The sequence below is a fragment of the Pantherophis guttatus genome, chromosome 1 (genome assembly GCF_059756535.1).
Source record: "Pantherophis guttatus breed Tessera chromosome 1, ASM5975653v1, whole genome shotgun sequence".
NCBI classification, from domain to species: domain Eukaryota; kingdom Metazoa; phylum Chordata; class Lepidosauria; order Squamata; family Colubridae; genus Pantherophis; species Pantherophis guttatus.
Window position 1 is genome coordinate 264,198,395 of NC_142063.1, and position 14,945 is coordinate 264,213,339.

Consider the following 14,945-nt stretch of genomic DNA (forward strand, 5'->3'; position numbering starts at 1 on the left):
TGTAGTCTAATCATTAATTTATACTAGTTTAATAGCCCAGGTAAAAAAGTGTTCCTCATTCTTTTCAGAGTGCAGAAAGCTTGATCTGAAGCTTTACTTAAGGGTTTTACTTGCCAACTCCCAGTGGGTTCAATTTAAAGCTCTCCCCAATAGGCTCAATGTGTTTCAGCCAAATTCCAATCCTTTTTTACCAAACCTTACGAGGTGCAACCCATTTCATGCCAGCAGTTGATTCTCTAGATAATGTAACCGTAGCTCTAGAAATTATTTGAATAGCTGATGATCCATTTCCAGTATTCTTGTTTTCCTCCTCAGTCCCCTCATTACCTAACACTGAAATTATCAATTCCAGATAATTAAGCCTCTTATGGATTTTATTTATTAAACATTTTTTAATTTGTTTTGCTTCATGCTTATTTTCAGATGGAGTTGACAAACTTACTTCTTTTTATCCTTTTCATGCTCTGCTATTAAAGTGGAGTAACTTTTTAAAAGCAAGCTGATTTTAGATTATTGGATTCTCAATTCCACAGCAGGAATAATGTACCCAATTTAGTGGATAATACTCCCTGTGGTTAAATCTCTACAGATGTTCTGTGATCACATATTGTGTTTTCTTAGTATATAGTATACTTGTTATTTTATATTGTCAATAATTCCATTTGTTTTCTCTCCTAAATTGCTTGATAAGCTATTTGTCACAGTTTTGTTTACAGAAACAGTTATTGATGCATAGTTTTTAATTTACTTTTCTAGAAAGATTTATTATACCTGCTCTGCCTTTGTTTTGTTTAAATTCTGTTTGATGTTAAGACTCTGAAAGAGCCAGGAATAAATTAAGCTATTCAATGAATAATTCCGTCTGCTCAGCAAGGATGGATAGATGGACTCGGTCTCAGACTTTTTCTGTAATCAAGTGTGGCTCCCCCAAACATCATTAAAATGTAATCACAGCTAAAATTTTGTCTGTAAAGAAAGAAAGAAAGACAAATCATTAAACAAAACAAAGGTTTACAGGAGAGTGAAAGCAAGAAGAATTCAGGAGATATTAAAACATTATAGCCATTGGCAAGGATCAAATGTCTAAGGAAAGAGATAGTAGGCCTTTTGAAAAAAGAATTCCAACATCAATGAGACAATAATCCAACTGTGGAGCAGTGAAGGAAAAGCAAACTTTTTTGAGAAGCTGTTACCTGTCTCCCCAAAGCCCTCTTACATTTTTTTTATTGCCAGTAAAGCTACTTGAATAGAAGAGAGCAATTGCTAACAGCTGGGCTTCTGGCAAGAAAGATGTTTTTTATTACAGCAGCTGTCTAAAATAAATCCATAGTCTCCATTCCGAGCTATAATATGTGCAACTATCTCACTCTAGAGGTATCTCAGCAATCTTGCCCTAACTAAAACACATTCAGGTGGAACATGCCCAGGCTACCATCATTTTTTCTTCTGCTCATTACCATCCTTGAAATGTAATTCTTCATAAAAGATGGACTACTCTTCGTGTGCAACAAATGTCTCTTCATTTCTTCTTATAGATTTTATTCAGTCAAAAGTTAAAATGAGGAGGAAATGCAAAGATATTTTTTTTTTCATATTTCAAATAAATAGGAGCATATTATGCATGATGTTTAAATAAAAAAATTGATGTATTTGTTTTTGACCTCACTGGATAGGCTTTCAAACTTTCATTGGTTTTTAGAAAAGACTAGCTGAACCCTCTCTGCATACAATATTTGCATGTAACTAAAGCATGTGCTGTGATGTCTGCTTCCAATGAAGGAAGAGTTAATGTATTTGACTGTGCGGTCAAGTTGCTGTTGACTCTTAGCAATCACATACAGGTAATCCTCAGCTTATGGCCTGTCTCTTAGCAATCATTTAAAGTTATGTCAGACTCTGGAAAAGTTACTCATGACCAGATTCAAAGTTCCAATAGACACCATCCCCGAAGTCACATAAACACATTTTGAGTGCTCAGTAACTGGCCGCCATTTATGGCAACATCCTGTGGTTACATGACCATCATTTACTATGTTTTTGCCTGAAACCAGCATTTACTTCTGATTTCTAGCAGGAAAACTGAATAATAGGTTCACTTAACAATTGTGTGGCATTCGTTTTATGACTGAGGCATTCACTTAATGACCACAAAAGATAGTAAAATCAGGTGCAGTTGCATGGTAATCTGCTTTTTAACCATTGCGAATTATGAGTGTAATTACGGGCTCAGTTATAAGCTGAGAACTACCTGTACATAGACTTTTCTCCAAGAATTCATCTCCAACTTGATCCTTCAGATTTTCCAATAGTGTATACATCACCACTGTGACTGAGTTCATTTATCTTCTTCTCTTTCCTTCCATCTTTGCTAAATTTTTCAGAAAACCAGATTTTTGCATAATACATCCAAAATATGATAATCTGAATCTCAAGTAATTTATTCAATGATCCATTGGCTTGTTTTCTTAGCTATCGCTGGTTTTCTAAGGTTTCTTCTCCAATATTGAAGATGTCTATCCTGACTTCAACTTTTGTTTTTATAGAATGTCAGAGGGAAAACCATTGCTTGCACTATTCTGGTCTTTGTAGGAATAAACACCTGATTTTTTTTTTCTCAAGGCCTTCATTGTTACTCTATGAAATCTAATCTGAGATCTGTTTCTTGACTACTGCCCTTTCAACTGTTGTTAGTTGGTCTTAAAAGGGAGAAGCTATAATATTTTCATTGTCAGTTCTAAGGCTGGTTGTACCAGTTGCCATTACCTTGGGCTTTATTGTTAAACTTAGTTCCATTTTCTCACTCTTCTTCTTGATTTTCACTACTAGATTTTATTTGCATTTTCAGCTATCATAGCGTGATCAGTATAGGACATCATTGATATTTTTTTCTCCAATTTTAAAACCACATTCATTTTCTTGCTATTTTGAAACCACACTCATCTTCATTCAGTATGAATAAATAATATAGTAAGTCTATCATTAAGTACTATTTTTTTTAAAATGAAAGGGCTTATGGAATAGTAGGCATTTCCTGGAAAAAATGTATGGCAACCCACAACAGTGCTGGGTAGCCTAGTGCCAATGATAAAGAAACTTGATAATTAAGCAAATTTCATTAATTGAGTCAGAACTTCCAGATAACCCTGTGATTTTTGGGTAATACTGAGAACAACATTCTTTGGTGAGAATTACTTCTGGCTAAGCTTCAGTTCAGGAATTGAAAGTGCTGCCTCAGAGAAAGGCAAAATGCAAATAAAAGCTTTTTCTTGGTATGCAGCAAGATATATATATTTTAAATATTGCAAGCCACCAGTGTATGGCACAAAATGGTTATATTTCAGATAAATTTAGAACCAAAGAGGAAGCAATGGACCAGGATAGAAGGGGGGTGCGGGATAAAGGGTGAAGAGTGCAAGAATATTCACATCAGGGATTCATGATTTGGGGAGGGCATAAATGGAAGAAATATTTGTATTCATGATACTAGCTGCCATCAGGGTTTTTTTTAACTATTACTTCAGAAAGCCAGTAAAGGCTTTATTTCAAGTTGGAATCACACAGTCTCCATTATATCTTGAATAAAGAACTCAAGGAGTTAACAGATTAACTTCTTAGTCACTTCACCCCATGCATATTCTTTCATCAGATGGACTACCTGCCAATGTGGCACATCAGTGAGGGAAAATTTCACATTGGCACTGAAGTGTGTGACAGCTGAGTTGCAGAGGAATTTTTATAGGGAATACAGAATGTAAAATCCACTGCAGTCAGAAGGAAGTGGAAATCTGTTTTGCTTGAGAGAGAAATAAAGGAAAGACTATGGATATGTTAACCTATATTACTGCATATTGTTTTTAAAGCACCTAAAATGGTATGATTCAAAATGTTCTGTGTATACTTACAAATCAGTTATAATATTGCTGAGCACATTGTAAGCCGCCCTGAGTCTTCGGAGAAGGGCGGCATATAAATCAAAAATTAAATATAGTAGTCAGCATCCACCAATTAGAAACAAAAAAAAAAAACCAACCTTGTGAAATATACAGAATTTGAAAGTAGCATCTCTCTTTGACACAGGAGCACATGCCAACCTTTCTGTTCAATGGTTATGAAGACTTAGATACCTTCAAGCTCCTGGAGGAAGAAGATTTGGATGAGCTCAACATTCGAGATCCAGAGCACCGAGCTGTTCTCTTGACGGCAGTGGAGCTCCTGCAAGAATATGACAGTGAGATAGATCTTCTCCTTTTTCAGTGCACAGCTAAGGATGTTACCTACTTGGGAGTTTGGAGAGTCTAAAATCATGGCTTGCAGGGAGCTAGAGAGAATGTAGAATAATCATAAACGGTTCATAAGTCACTGTGCATTGGGAAATTTCCATGGAGTGTAAGGTGCCTCATAACTAGAGAACCTGCCAAGGCAGGATTGTAAAGATCATCCAAGAAGAAGCCCACAGAGATGCTTCTCTGACCCAAATATATTCTAGGCTGGAAAATAATTCCCAGTTGTCCCCATTAGCACCTGCAAATACGCTGTCCCTAGTTTTTCAATTTAATTTGCATTGGTATAGTTATGTAGCAATAGCATGAGCAGAAGCACCTTGTCCATAGGAAGCACAGAGAAGGAGGATTGTTTTTCCAGTCTCCTGAATGCTTTCCTTCAGTGTGGAAAGACTGAGAAATTCTGTGAAGACTTTTTTTTTTGAAGACCTTGAATGTTATATTTCCAAACATGCCCAGCACTGACTATATTACACAAAACTGCTTAACGATGATAGCTAACATTTCTTAGTCTTCTCTCTTCTTTCTCATTGGCTTCTCGAGTATTTTTAAGCAAGTATCTCTAGCATTTATTTAAAACAGTGGTGAAATCTAAAATTTGTTACTACCGGTTCTGTGGGTGTGGCTTGGTGGTGGGGTTAATGTGACTGGGTGGGCGTGGCCAACTTTTTTTTTTTTACTTTTAAAACCATTTTTTCTACAACCTCATCGGCGAAGAGGTTGTAAAAAATGCTTTTAAAAGGCTCTTGACGATCCCAGCTGAGTTGCCTGATCGGCAGAGGGTTTTTTTCTTTAAAAGCCTCTGTCAATCTGGCAACTCAGCTGGGATCGTCAGAGGCTTTTAAAAGCATTTTATTTACAACCTCTTCGATCATCCGAGGCTTTTAGTTTTTTACTTTTAAAAGCATTTTTTCTGCTGAAGAGGTTGTAGAAAAAATGCTTTTAAATTTTTTTTAAAAGGCTCTGATGATCATGCGGCTCAGCTGGGCATGGAGGGGGGGCAGGGATTTTTGCTACCGGTTCTCCGAACCACCCGCCTACCGGATCTGGCGATCCAGTCCGAACCGGGAGCATTTTACCCCTGATTTAAAACCTAAGTTGTTTTGCATGTTGCTTGATCTAAAAGAGAAACTGAGAAGCGTTTTCAATCTATGTAAATGCCACTTTCTTAGTTTTGCCATTACTGTTCTTACTCAAGGTAATAGTGACCAGTCGGGCTCTCAGGAGAAACTCCTTGTAGATGGCCAAGACCTCAGTGGATGTTCTCCCCGGGATTCAGGCTGCTACGAAAGCAGTGAAAACCTGGAGAATGGTAATCTCAGCTGTACTCATTTGAATTGCATGCCTAATTCATTAGCTTCTAAAGGAACAGCAGATTCTGTTTCCAGGAACAGCACTTACAGAATTTCTTTTAGTGGCGACTTGGGCACTGCTTTCATTGTCTAACAAAACAATGGTTGCAGACCTGATTAGTGGAGACACACTAAATTCTGGGGCTTGCACACTTTTCCAAGGCTCTCTGAACAGACCCTTTCCCTGCAGTGTCTATAGAGCACTCATTTTTCAGCTTTGTTTTTGGTAGTTGCTTTTTTAATATTCCTGTAGTATAAAGGATTCCACCCCTTTCCTGCATGCAAGCTGTGTTGAATGAAGTTGCTCCACTAGCACAAAAGCATAATGAGGAAGTGCTTCAGATGAAGATTTAACTCATCTGCTTACAATAGATTGAGGAAATTATTCAGAGCCTTGGGGGTGGGGGGGGGAGACTGTTTTCTAGCGAATGGTTTCTTTACTTGGTATGCACGTGGCATCCTTCTTGGCTCAAAGGGTTGTGTTGCTGAGCTCCTACTGGAGCCTTTTATGTAAACTGCAGCATGTCAAGTAGGATGAAGCACTGACAGCCTGCAAAGTGAGAAGCACCTGCTGTGCACTATCCCAGTGATCACAGCTTCTTTCAGCCTTTGTAAATGGAACACGCATCTTTCTGAAGAACAGACTTCAGCACAAGAAGTGGATGGCATAATATAGCGAAGCAAATATTCTAGGTTTACCTAAAATCATGTTGGCGCATAATATTTGCCAGGGATCTGTTTGAATCAGAATATCCACAATATTACATAGAAAGTGTTAACAGGGCTTACCATTTAAGATACAAGGGGGCATTTCAGTGATGTGTTTCAAGCTATTTTTGCCATTTCTTCCTTTTCTACAGTCCAGATAAATACATTTATTGCATCCATTCATGTGGCTTTAGAATGATTGAGCAGAAGTTGTATCGAGTGCAGGAGTCTTGTTTCATTTGCCTGTGTCTCCAGATCTCTTAACTCTGAGGAACTTCCAGCTGAGGAATCAAAAATTCTCTCCTGAGAAAATAATTTCTGTTGGGAAATGTCAAATGAACTGGGGGAAGAAAGGATTAAATTGCCCCTTTTCATATACTGCTGTTCCGATTGTTATTTAAAACTTAGAACCTGGACAAACTTCTTCTGTACGGGTCACATATTCCTCAGAATTTTGTTTTTCTACATATACAGCATAGATAAATAATAAAGCGTGGGTATCCCTGGAGGCAAGGAGGAAGCAGATGCCGATTTCTTTCAAAAACCTACTTCTTTTCTAAACTTTATTTCATTTTGTTTCAGCTAAAATACGGCAGCCTTGTCTCCTGCCCTCAAAATTAGCCAGTGAATATCATTTTAAGGATTTCCACAGAAACCCACTGGCGAATTTTCCAAATTTACCCTTAATGAAATCAACGGAAGCTTATCAACAAGAAAAGAAAACCCAGTTCAGCTGTGTGCATCCAATTTCCAAAAACCGTCTCAAGCTGCCAGCAGCTATGGATCTCAAGAAGAAAGGTAGAAGTTTGCCAGTTGGTGTCTGCCGAAGCTGGGAAGTTTTAGAAAGAGCCCCAAATATGCCGATGTGGCCAAGATCCCATTCTCTCGGAGACCTTCATGGAAATATTGGCACTGGTAGTATAAAATCAGTGGATACTTTACCTCTGGATTCATCAAAAAAATCAACTGAGTCTGAAGGTGGTGGGCAGATGATAAAACTGTTGTTGGCTAATCAAAGAAAAGAGGTTGTTGATGCCCTTAAGGGGAAGAGAAAGGAATTCCACTTGTCAGCAACCATGCCTTCTACAAGAATGTTCCCTCAGCGTTTGCCCGAGAACTGTGATGCTCGGGCAGCTTCCCTGTCCTATGGTATGACCTGGACTCCTTTTGAAAGTTGTAAAAAAAGCACCCATAATCTTGGAAGAGCTAATACTTCTATCTCCAAAGAAAATGTGGAAACTGATCAGAAGGATGTGAGTGAGGCAAAAATGCTACCCAAAGCGTCTTCACAGCCACCGCCAGTCCCTGCGAAAAAAAACAGAGAACGCATTTCTAATGGACACTGTCATCTCCCCTCAACTCTTTCTTGCTCAGATGTTCCGTCTTTGCCAGCAAAAAAAGTTACCCTACAGGGTTCCTCCAGTTCCCATGAACTGACTGCGTGCAGAACATTTCCTGATCAGGAACCCAAAAGTCCTTCCAGCATAAGGCCTCCTTGGTTGTCCGACCTTCCAGAAACAGCTAGTGTCCAGCAACATGTGTTAAAACTAGATCCTTCTTCAGTAAGGAAAATATCCTGTAATAGAGGACTGGATCTTGAAATGTTGATAGAAAATAAGCTGCAATCTGAAGATATTGATCTTACAGAGGAACCCTATTCTGATAAGGTGCCAGAAAAATTTAAATTTTCCTAATGTCAATTCTTTGGAATACCTTTTCAATTTTTTTCACCTTTAGAATATCTTGTATCATACCCCAAATGCATCTATGCATTTTAGTAATCATAAAGATATACTCTGTTCCAGCAGTGAGTATAGTAAGCCATTTGGCAGAGCTATATACTATACTAAACAATTTTCACTGTTCTGCTAAAAGGTTTTCATTTTGAATATTAGTAATTATCAGTGTTGTAAATACTGTATGTTAAAAATGTAACAAAAGTTGCAAATCCGAACTTTTATGTAGTTTTCATATAGTGAATATCATCTGTATGGCAGCACATAATGACCTACCAATAAAGGCCACTATTTATGTATGAATATATAAATTTAGCCTTTATCAAAGCAACAAATCGTATCTTGTATATTGCTTGGAACAGGCTAAATGAAGCAAAGTTAGGAACATTCCTTTTCTGGTATCTTCAAATCAGTTTTGATCCCTAATTACTACCAGGACACGTTCCTGCTGTTTCTTGGCAAAATTGCAGAAGTGTTTTGCCCTTGCCTGCTTCATAAGGCTGAGAGAGAATGATTGTCTCAAGGTCACCCACCTGGCTCTGGGCCTATGGTGGGACTAGAACTCTCAGTCTCTCAGTTTATAGTTTGATGCCTTAACTACTGCACCAGACTGGCTTTCCAGGGACATCTTAGATCCATCAATTTTCATGATAAAGTTGAGTGCATACTGAAGTCTGTTTTTTAAAAGTCTGCTTGCTTTGATTTTGTTTGTCGAGCCCCTTTACACCAATGTTCTCCTCAACCTCCCACAATAGTATGCCTTTCAAATGTTTTTTGAGTTTAACACTTGTAATACAAGTCTGCGTGGAAATTATGGGAAATACACTTGGAGAGCAATAGATAATGGCAGTGATCTTTAAGGCTTCTTAAGGAATACCCAAAGGTGCTTTTCAAAAAACAACTGTATTTTCTTGGTTTTTCTTTGAAAACATTTTGCTTTATATCCAAGAAGTTTCTTCAGTTCTGAAAGATCTGAAAAACCAAGAAAGTCCAACTCTCTTTTGAAAAGCATCTTTGGGACAACCATGACCTGGATGATTGAGAATCTGCACAAACATTCTTAAGAAATAGATTTACTACCCGGTAATTTACAGAAAACTCTTGTACAATTACTGGGGGTGGAAATCAAATCATAAATATAGATGTGCAAATATATGGAACAGATAGTTGCCAAGTTAAACTTCTTATAATTTCTTAAGGAACCATTACTTAATATCAGAAGGAACATTTTTGTTAAATAGAATTTTGCTTAATTCATTATAACTTGAATTTTCATCTGGACATCTGCAGCATGGCCGTTGCGGGATTCCTGAACCTTTGGTGCAAAGATATGCTGAAGACTTAGATCACCCTGAAAAGGATGTTGCTACAAACCTGGACCAAGTACGAGTGAAGCAGCTGAGAAAGCAGCACCGCATGGCGGTAAGTCAGCATTAAATCTCATTAAATCATTGTCTCTACCCCTCAGTATGACTCTGGTGCTCCTCAACAAATTATCCATCACATTGTGTCTGAATGTCTATCAAGAGCCTACACCGAACCCAATGTCTGATTTTTTCAGTATAGACCCTGTCCTTGAATGGCTGGGTGGACTGGATATTAACATTTGAACTACTATAAGTCCATGTATTTGCCATACACTAAATAAAATAAGCATTAAATCCCCATGGCAAGTTTAAGGGCCAACGATAAAAGCAAAGAAAAACTTAAGCCTTTTTGATATTTTGCCACTTTGAATTGTAGAGTGGGAAAACCTTGAACAGTTTGAATAATAAAAGATGTCGCTTATCTTTTCATTTAAAAAAAAAAAGTTGCTCATATATAAAATTAGCCTATTTTGTTTTTTTGGCAGTGGTGACAACCTTCAACCTCTGCAGTACTAGTGAAGGACTGAGAGAAAGTTGCTGACAGCTATCTCATTTTCCTTGATAGATGGTGGAATCTTTGCTTACATGCTACCTATCAGTCTGCTCTACCAGCACTGTGTAAGCAGCACAGAAATTGTTCCCAATGTATCACTGGCATCCTTGCCTTTAAAAACTTTTTGATGTTTTCTCTTATTTAACTTGCTGCTTCTGCAGGAACTGTTAGAAGCTGATAGCAAGAAGCAGATAACTATTTAGTGTGGAATTCCAGGTGACTCTTTACTAAGAGCCATGGTAGTGCAGTGGTTAGAATGCACTATTGCTGGCTAATTCTGCTGACTGCCAGCAGTTCGATTCTCACCGCCTCAAGGTGAGCCTTCCAAGATCGGTATAATGGGAGCCCAGATTGTTAGGGCAATATACTGACTCTGTAAACCGCTTAGAGAAGGCTGCAAAGCACTATGAAATGATATATAAGTCTAAGTGCTATTGTTACTATAAGTGTACAAGAATTTGGATGCATTATTTAATTTAAGGAACGCATTACTGAAGTCACCACAGAGAACTCTGAAAAAAAATTATTCAAAGAATAATTAATTTAGTGTTCTCACTATACCATTTCTCCACAGGAAAAACTGACATATGTTCTCACATTCTCTCACATGAAGATAATATGTATTCAGATTGAATTCAATAATCACAGCAGCTTCTTTCTACATGGAACAGATTGATGTTGCTTTTTCCTCAAGTTAGAGAAAAGGCCAAACAACAGCTTGAATTGTTTTTTTTTTCTTTTGCTACAGATTCCAAGTGGTGGCCTCACTGAAATTTGCCGAAAACCTGTATCACCTGGAAATATCTCTTCCATAACTGATTGGCTAGTTTCTGTTGGCCTCCCAATGTACTCAGTCTCTCTCAGAGCTGCAGGAATCAATGACTTAAGTAAAGTGCCTTCTCTGTCACAAACTTCACTTCATGAGGCTGGCATCACTGAAGAGAGGCATATAAGCAAGCTTTTAGCAGCAGCGAGACTTCTGAACCCAGAGACAATTTAACCCATTCTGGAATATAGTATTTTTTCTGTTGGAAAACTTATCATTTCTTTTAAAAGCAATTTCATCATTATTTTTCCCAGAAAAAGCTTTGTGAACAGGCAAATCTGGTCCTCGAGAAGGCTGAAGTTTCATCCCTCTTCATATAAAACTTTAGTATCAGCTGTCCACAAGGAATTGTTTTTCCTCAAAGAAAAGGCACAAGCAATAGTTTTCGTTTGCTAAAGACTCTTAGCCTTGCTTTTGGCCATTACAAAAAAGTTCTACATTCTTGAAAAGTCAACACAAACATCTTCAGTTTTTGGGGAAAGTGGGTAGCAAATTGTAGATCTCTAGATACTTTGGTTCTATTCAAAGGCTAAAGCGTAGCTAACCATTAAGGATTTTTAATTCAAATTTATATAATCTACTGAGGGAAAATGTAACCACAACAAATGTATTAAAGATTAGATCTGTTCTAATAGAGGTTCCTTTCACATCCTTTCCATTTCAGCGATTTATATAAAAATATATTAATAAAGCTCTACCTTCCCAATATAGTTTCCTAGAAGGTGGAATTGAAGGTCAGAGTTGAGGAACATATAGCTTTTGAATTTCCCCATAAAAAGAAGATGAGGCATGGATCAACAGGTGAGGGCCACAGATTTCCATCTGACAATAGCTAGGCCAGAGTTCTGAATTTTATACCTTTTAGCTGATCTTCATTGCAACTTACCAATTTTTTAAAGCTCCTTTCTTTAGAATAAAAGTAATTTTTAAAAGTTCTATTTAGCAGCCAGTTTTAATTTGCCTTAAAATGCTTTTTGAGCAGTTTACTTACCAGCCTTCAGATTTACAAGATATTTCATTGTTGCAGTTTTAATTTACCAATAGCTTATTTTAAATATTTCCTATATCTCACAACATCTCCTTGTGTAAAGTTGCTGTTTTTTAAATTGCAGACTTTAGTTCTCAGGCTAACAAGATGTTTATAGCTGTTAATGTTTGCTGGCATTACTAAAAGGCTGAAAGATATTTTGCCTTTTGTATGTACATAGATATATATAAATATGATAAAATGCTTTTCCATGTTAATTGCAGTTTTGTGTATTGTGATGCATTGTCGTTCGGTTTGCTGCAGCTTTGACTTGGTATCCTGACCATATCAATGGTACATGGGTTGTCCCGTCTGCCCCAAAGAAAACCTAACTGGCTGAATAAGCAAAATATCACTCATCATCTAGAGAATCAGAAAAAGAATTCTACATCAGTGAGATTTTGGGGGTGGAGGGAACTCTCAAGCTATAATTCCTGTAAATATAGCTAAATCTGTCTATTATTAGATATTGAAATGATTTACTAGAATGGGTTGCTGGAGCAAACTGGTTTTGTTTTGTTTTTTCTTTGTGGTACCATGTTCTTGTTTACTAAAACTATTAAACTATACAATGTAAAATCTCTTCCTTGTTTCTGTGAATATAGATAAACTTTATTTTTGTACATGATCAGGCATATTATATACCAAATAAGTTTGACACTTCGATTGTCCAGTAGTACCTACTAACTACTAATTAGCTATAATAATGGCTTTTCAGGATAAGTAATGCCCCAATAGTTTGAAGATGTAATGGACTCAGTCTAAGCCTGGGTCCATGAAGCCTGATTTCAGATAGTTTCTCATCACCTCTTTGTGCCTCCCATTGCATTACCTCTAAAAAAGAAATTGTTTTACAAAAAAATGCAATATTCAGCTAAGAATATTTCTGCAAAGCATAATTCTGCCTTTCCAAGAACTCTTTCTCACCAGGTATCTTTTTCCTCTTACTGTCTTTAATGTATCAGGTATTTGTGGAATTTTACTAAAAAAAAAACACCTTACCATTCCAACCTTCACTATTTTATTAGTTTATTCTGACAAGCACAAAAGTGATTAAAGATTTCTACTCACAAAAGGAAAAAAAGGAGTGTGGTGAACATTTCTTCTCATGTACAAATTTATTACTTTTTAATTAAATTAATGGATGACTTTATATGCAGAGAGATGTGCTCCGCATGTAGATTGTGTGGTTATAGGCTTGTAAGATTAGCTGGAATTCTCATTTATTTGTAATATACTGTAGAAGTTGATTTTTTAAAAAAATTATTACCGCAAACAGTTTAGTGGAAGCAGCCTGCAAGGCAGCCACAGTAATATGTCAGGGTATAAACAATGCCACTAAGATTTCACATTTACAGAATTACAGAAGGACAAAAAAAAAAATCAATATTTTATACATCTCAAGAAGTATATTCATTAGGAAGGATATAAATTGTTAAACTGAGAACAGAAGTGCACAAATCCAATGCTGGTTCTGTTGATATTGCTTTATACTTTTTAAAAATAATTTTAATGTGTTGTTTATTCCTTTGTTTCACATACACAGAATCCTTATGAACAGAAATTACATATTATTTATAGTATAACAACTAACGCAACTGCTGACCATTTCCGTGGTATTCATATTGATTCTGAAAAAGTGTTAAATCATTTAGTATTTCCATGTTGCAGAGAAAGTCTAGATGATAGAGAAGAACCCCCTAGGTTGGAAGCTGTTAACATTAAGCTAGACTCTTGTATTGATCTTCTACAGACAGGTAGGACCATTTTAATATAATGGAGGATGGTTTTTAACCAGCAGTTAATCAAAGAGGCAGCAAGACATGCTTCACAGTCCTCCTGAGAATTGTTCTAATTATAAATTTGCCTTTGGGTGCAAGTGGTAATGCTGTAAATAAAGATATCAGAGCACAACTCCTCATTAATCTTATTTATGCAAACTGTAGTGCAGCAATAAAGGTCAGTTCACCAAGTCATAGCTGTACATATGTATTGTATTATTTTTAAGCCACATATTTTGTCCATACTAAACCCCTAAATGCGATTTATTTGGGAATTTTTTAAAAAAACCAAGTTATGTAACAACTAACAAAAGTTGCACTTTCTGTATATTTAAATAACTTATTTTTCTCCCATTTACTGTTCTTAAATAATGTAAGTAGATGTAATATACCAGCATCAATATGTTCTTGCAATTTGCTTCCATTGCAGAAAGTTGTGTAAAGAGAAAAAAAACGGGGGGAAAAATCTTACAGATGTGTAAAGATTACCATGCTGTTTTACATCAAGAAAAGAAGCAACAAAATGACTTCTGTGTGTATGAAAACAATTCTACAATTATGTACTGTTGTTCAAAGGAAAATAAAATTCATGTTGATATATTATCTTTTTAACATTCTTTTACACGCTGCAATAAAAATGGAAACGATAAGGCAAAAGAAGACTAGAATTTTGCAGAAGTGTTAAGTTTGAAAGAGCTTTCAGGTGTTGGAAAAGTGTCTTCCTTAGCAATCTGGCATGTAGGCCTCGCGGCTGCCACAATATACCACTGAAAAGTTCAGCTGACAGAGATTCATTGGTATATTTCACTGATCACTTGGGAAAGAGCATTCTGAAGATAGATGTGGAGCTATCATTCCTGGATATTTTCCCAACAAAGATTTTACCAGCCATGGGGTGAAATGGTTATTGATTATGAAACCTATTTTGCAGCCTTCGTTTCAATACTTGGTGTCCTGGGATATCTATTGGTATATACTCCATTTTAAGATTATATTCGGTCTTAATCCATTAAAATTAAACCAGTTGGGATCTGAGATCCTTCAGATTATGGTCCTGAGGGGAGGGAATTATCAAAGCACAGCTTCAAAGTGATGCTCCCCTGGAAATTCAGTCTGGTCCTATTCTCTTATCATTTTATTTATAACTGTTTTTTAAACTTGGCAACTTTTAAGATGTGCGGACTTCAACTTCCAAAATTTCCCAGCCAACATCAAATTGCCAAATTGAAAAACAAATGCATTGTTTTCCCAAATTGATACTTACTATCTCCATAAACAGGCTTAATTTAGTCAGGTAATGTTACTAAATTAAATA

The 14,945-nt window shown here is 36.6% G+C and overlaps 1 protein-coding gene across 8 annotated transcripts in view; it reads left to right on the forward strand.

Moving 5' to 3' along the window:
• SASH1 (SAM and SH3 domain containing 1) overlaps positions 1 to 14,233 on the forward strand; it is a 569,022-nt gene extending 554,789 nt beyond the window's left edge. For all 8 annotated transcript variants that reach the window (XM_034418982.3, XM_034418987.3, XM_034418988.3 and 5 more), the window contains 5 exons: positions 4,078 to 4,228; positions 5,479 to 5,592; positions 6,923 to 8,007; positions 9,367 to 9,498; positions 10,745 to 14,233. In XM_034418982.3, the coding sequence (XP_034274873.1) occupies positions 4,078 to 4,228; positions 5,479 to 5,592; positions 6,923 to 8,007; positions 9,367 to 9,498; positions 10,745 to 10,996 (1,734 nt within the window). In that variant the 3' untranslated portion in view covers positions 10,997 to 14,233. The remainder of the gene's footprint in view (positions 1 to 4,077; positions 4,229 to 5,478; positions 5,593 to 6,922; positions 8,008 to 9,366; positions 9,499 to 10,744) is intronic.
• The last annotated feature ends 712 nt before the right edge of the window (positions 14,234 to 14,945 follow it).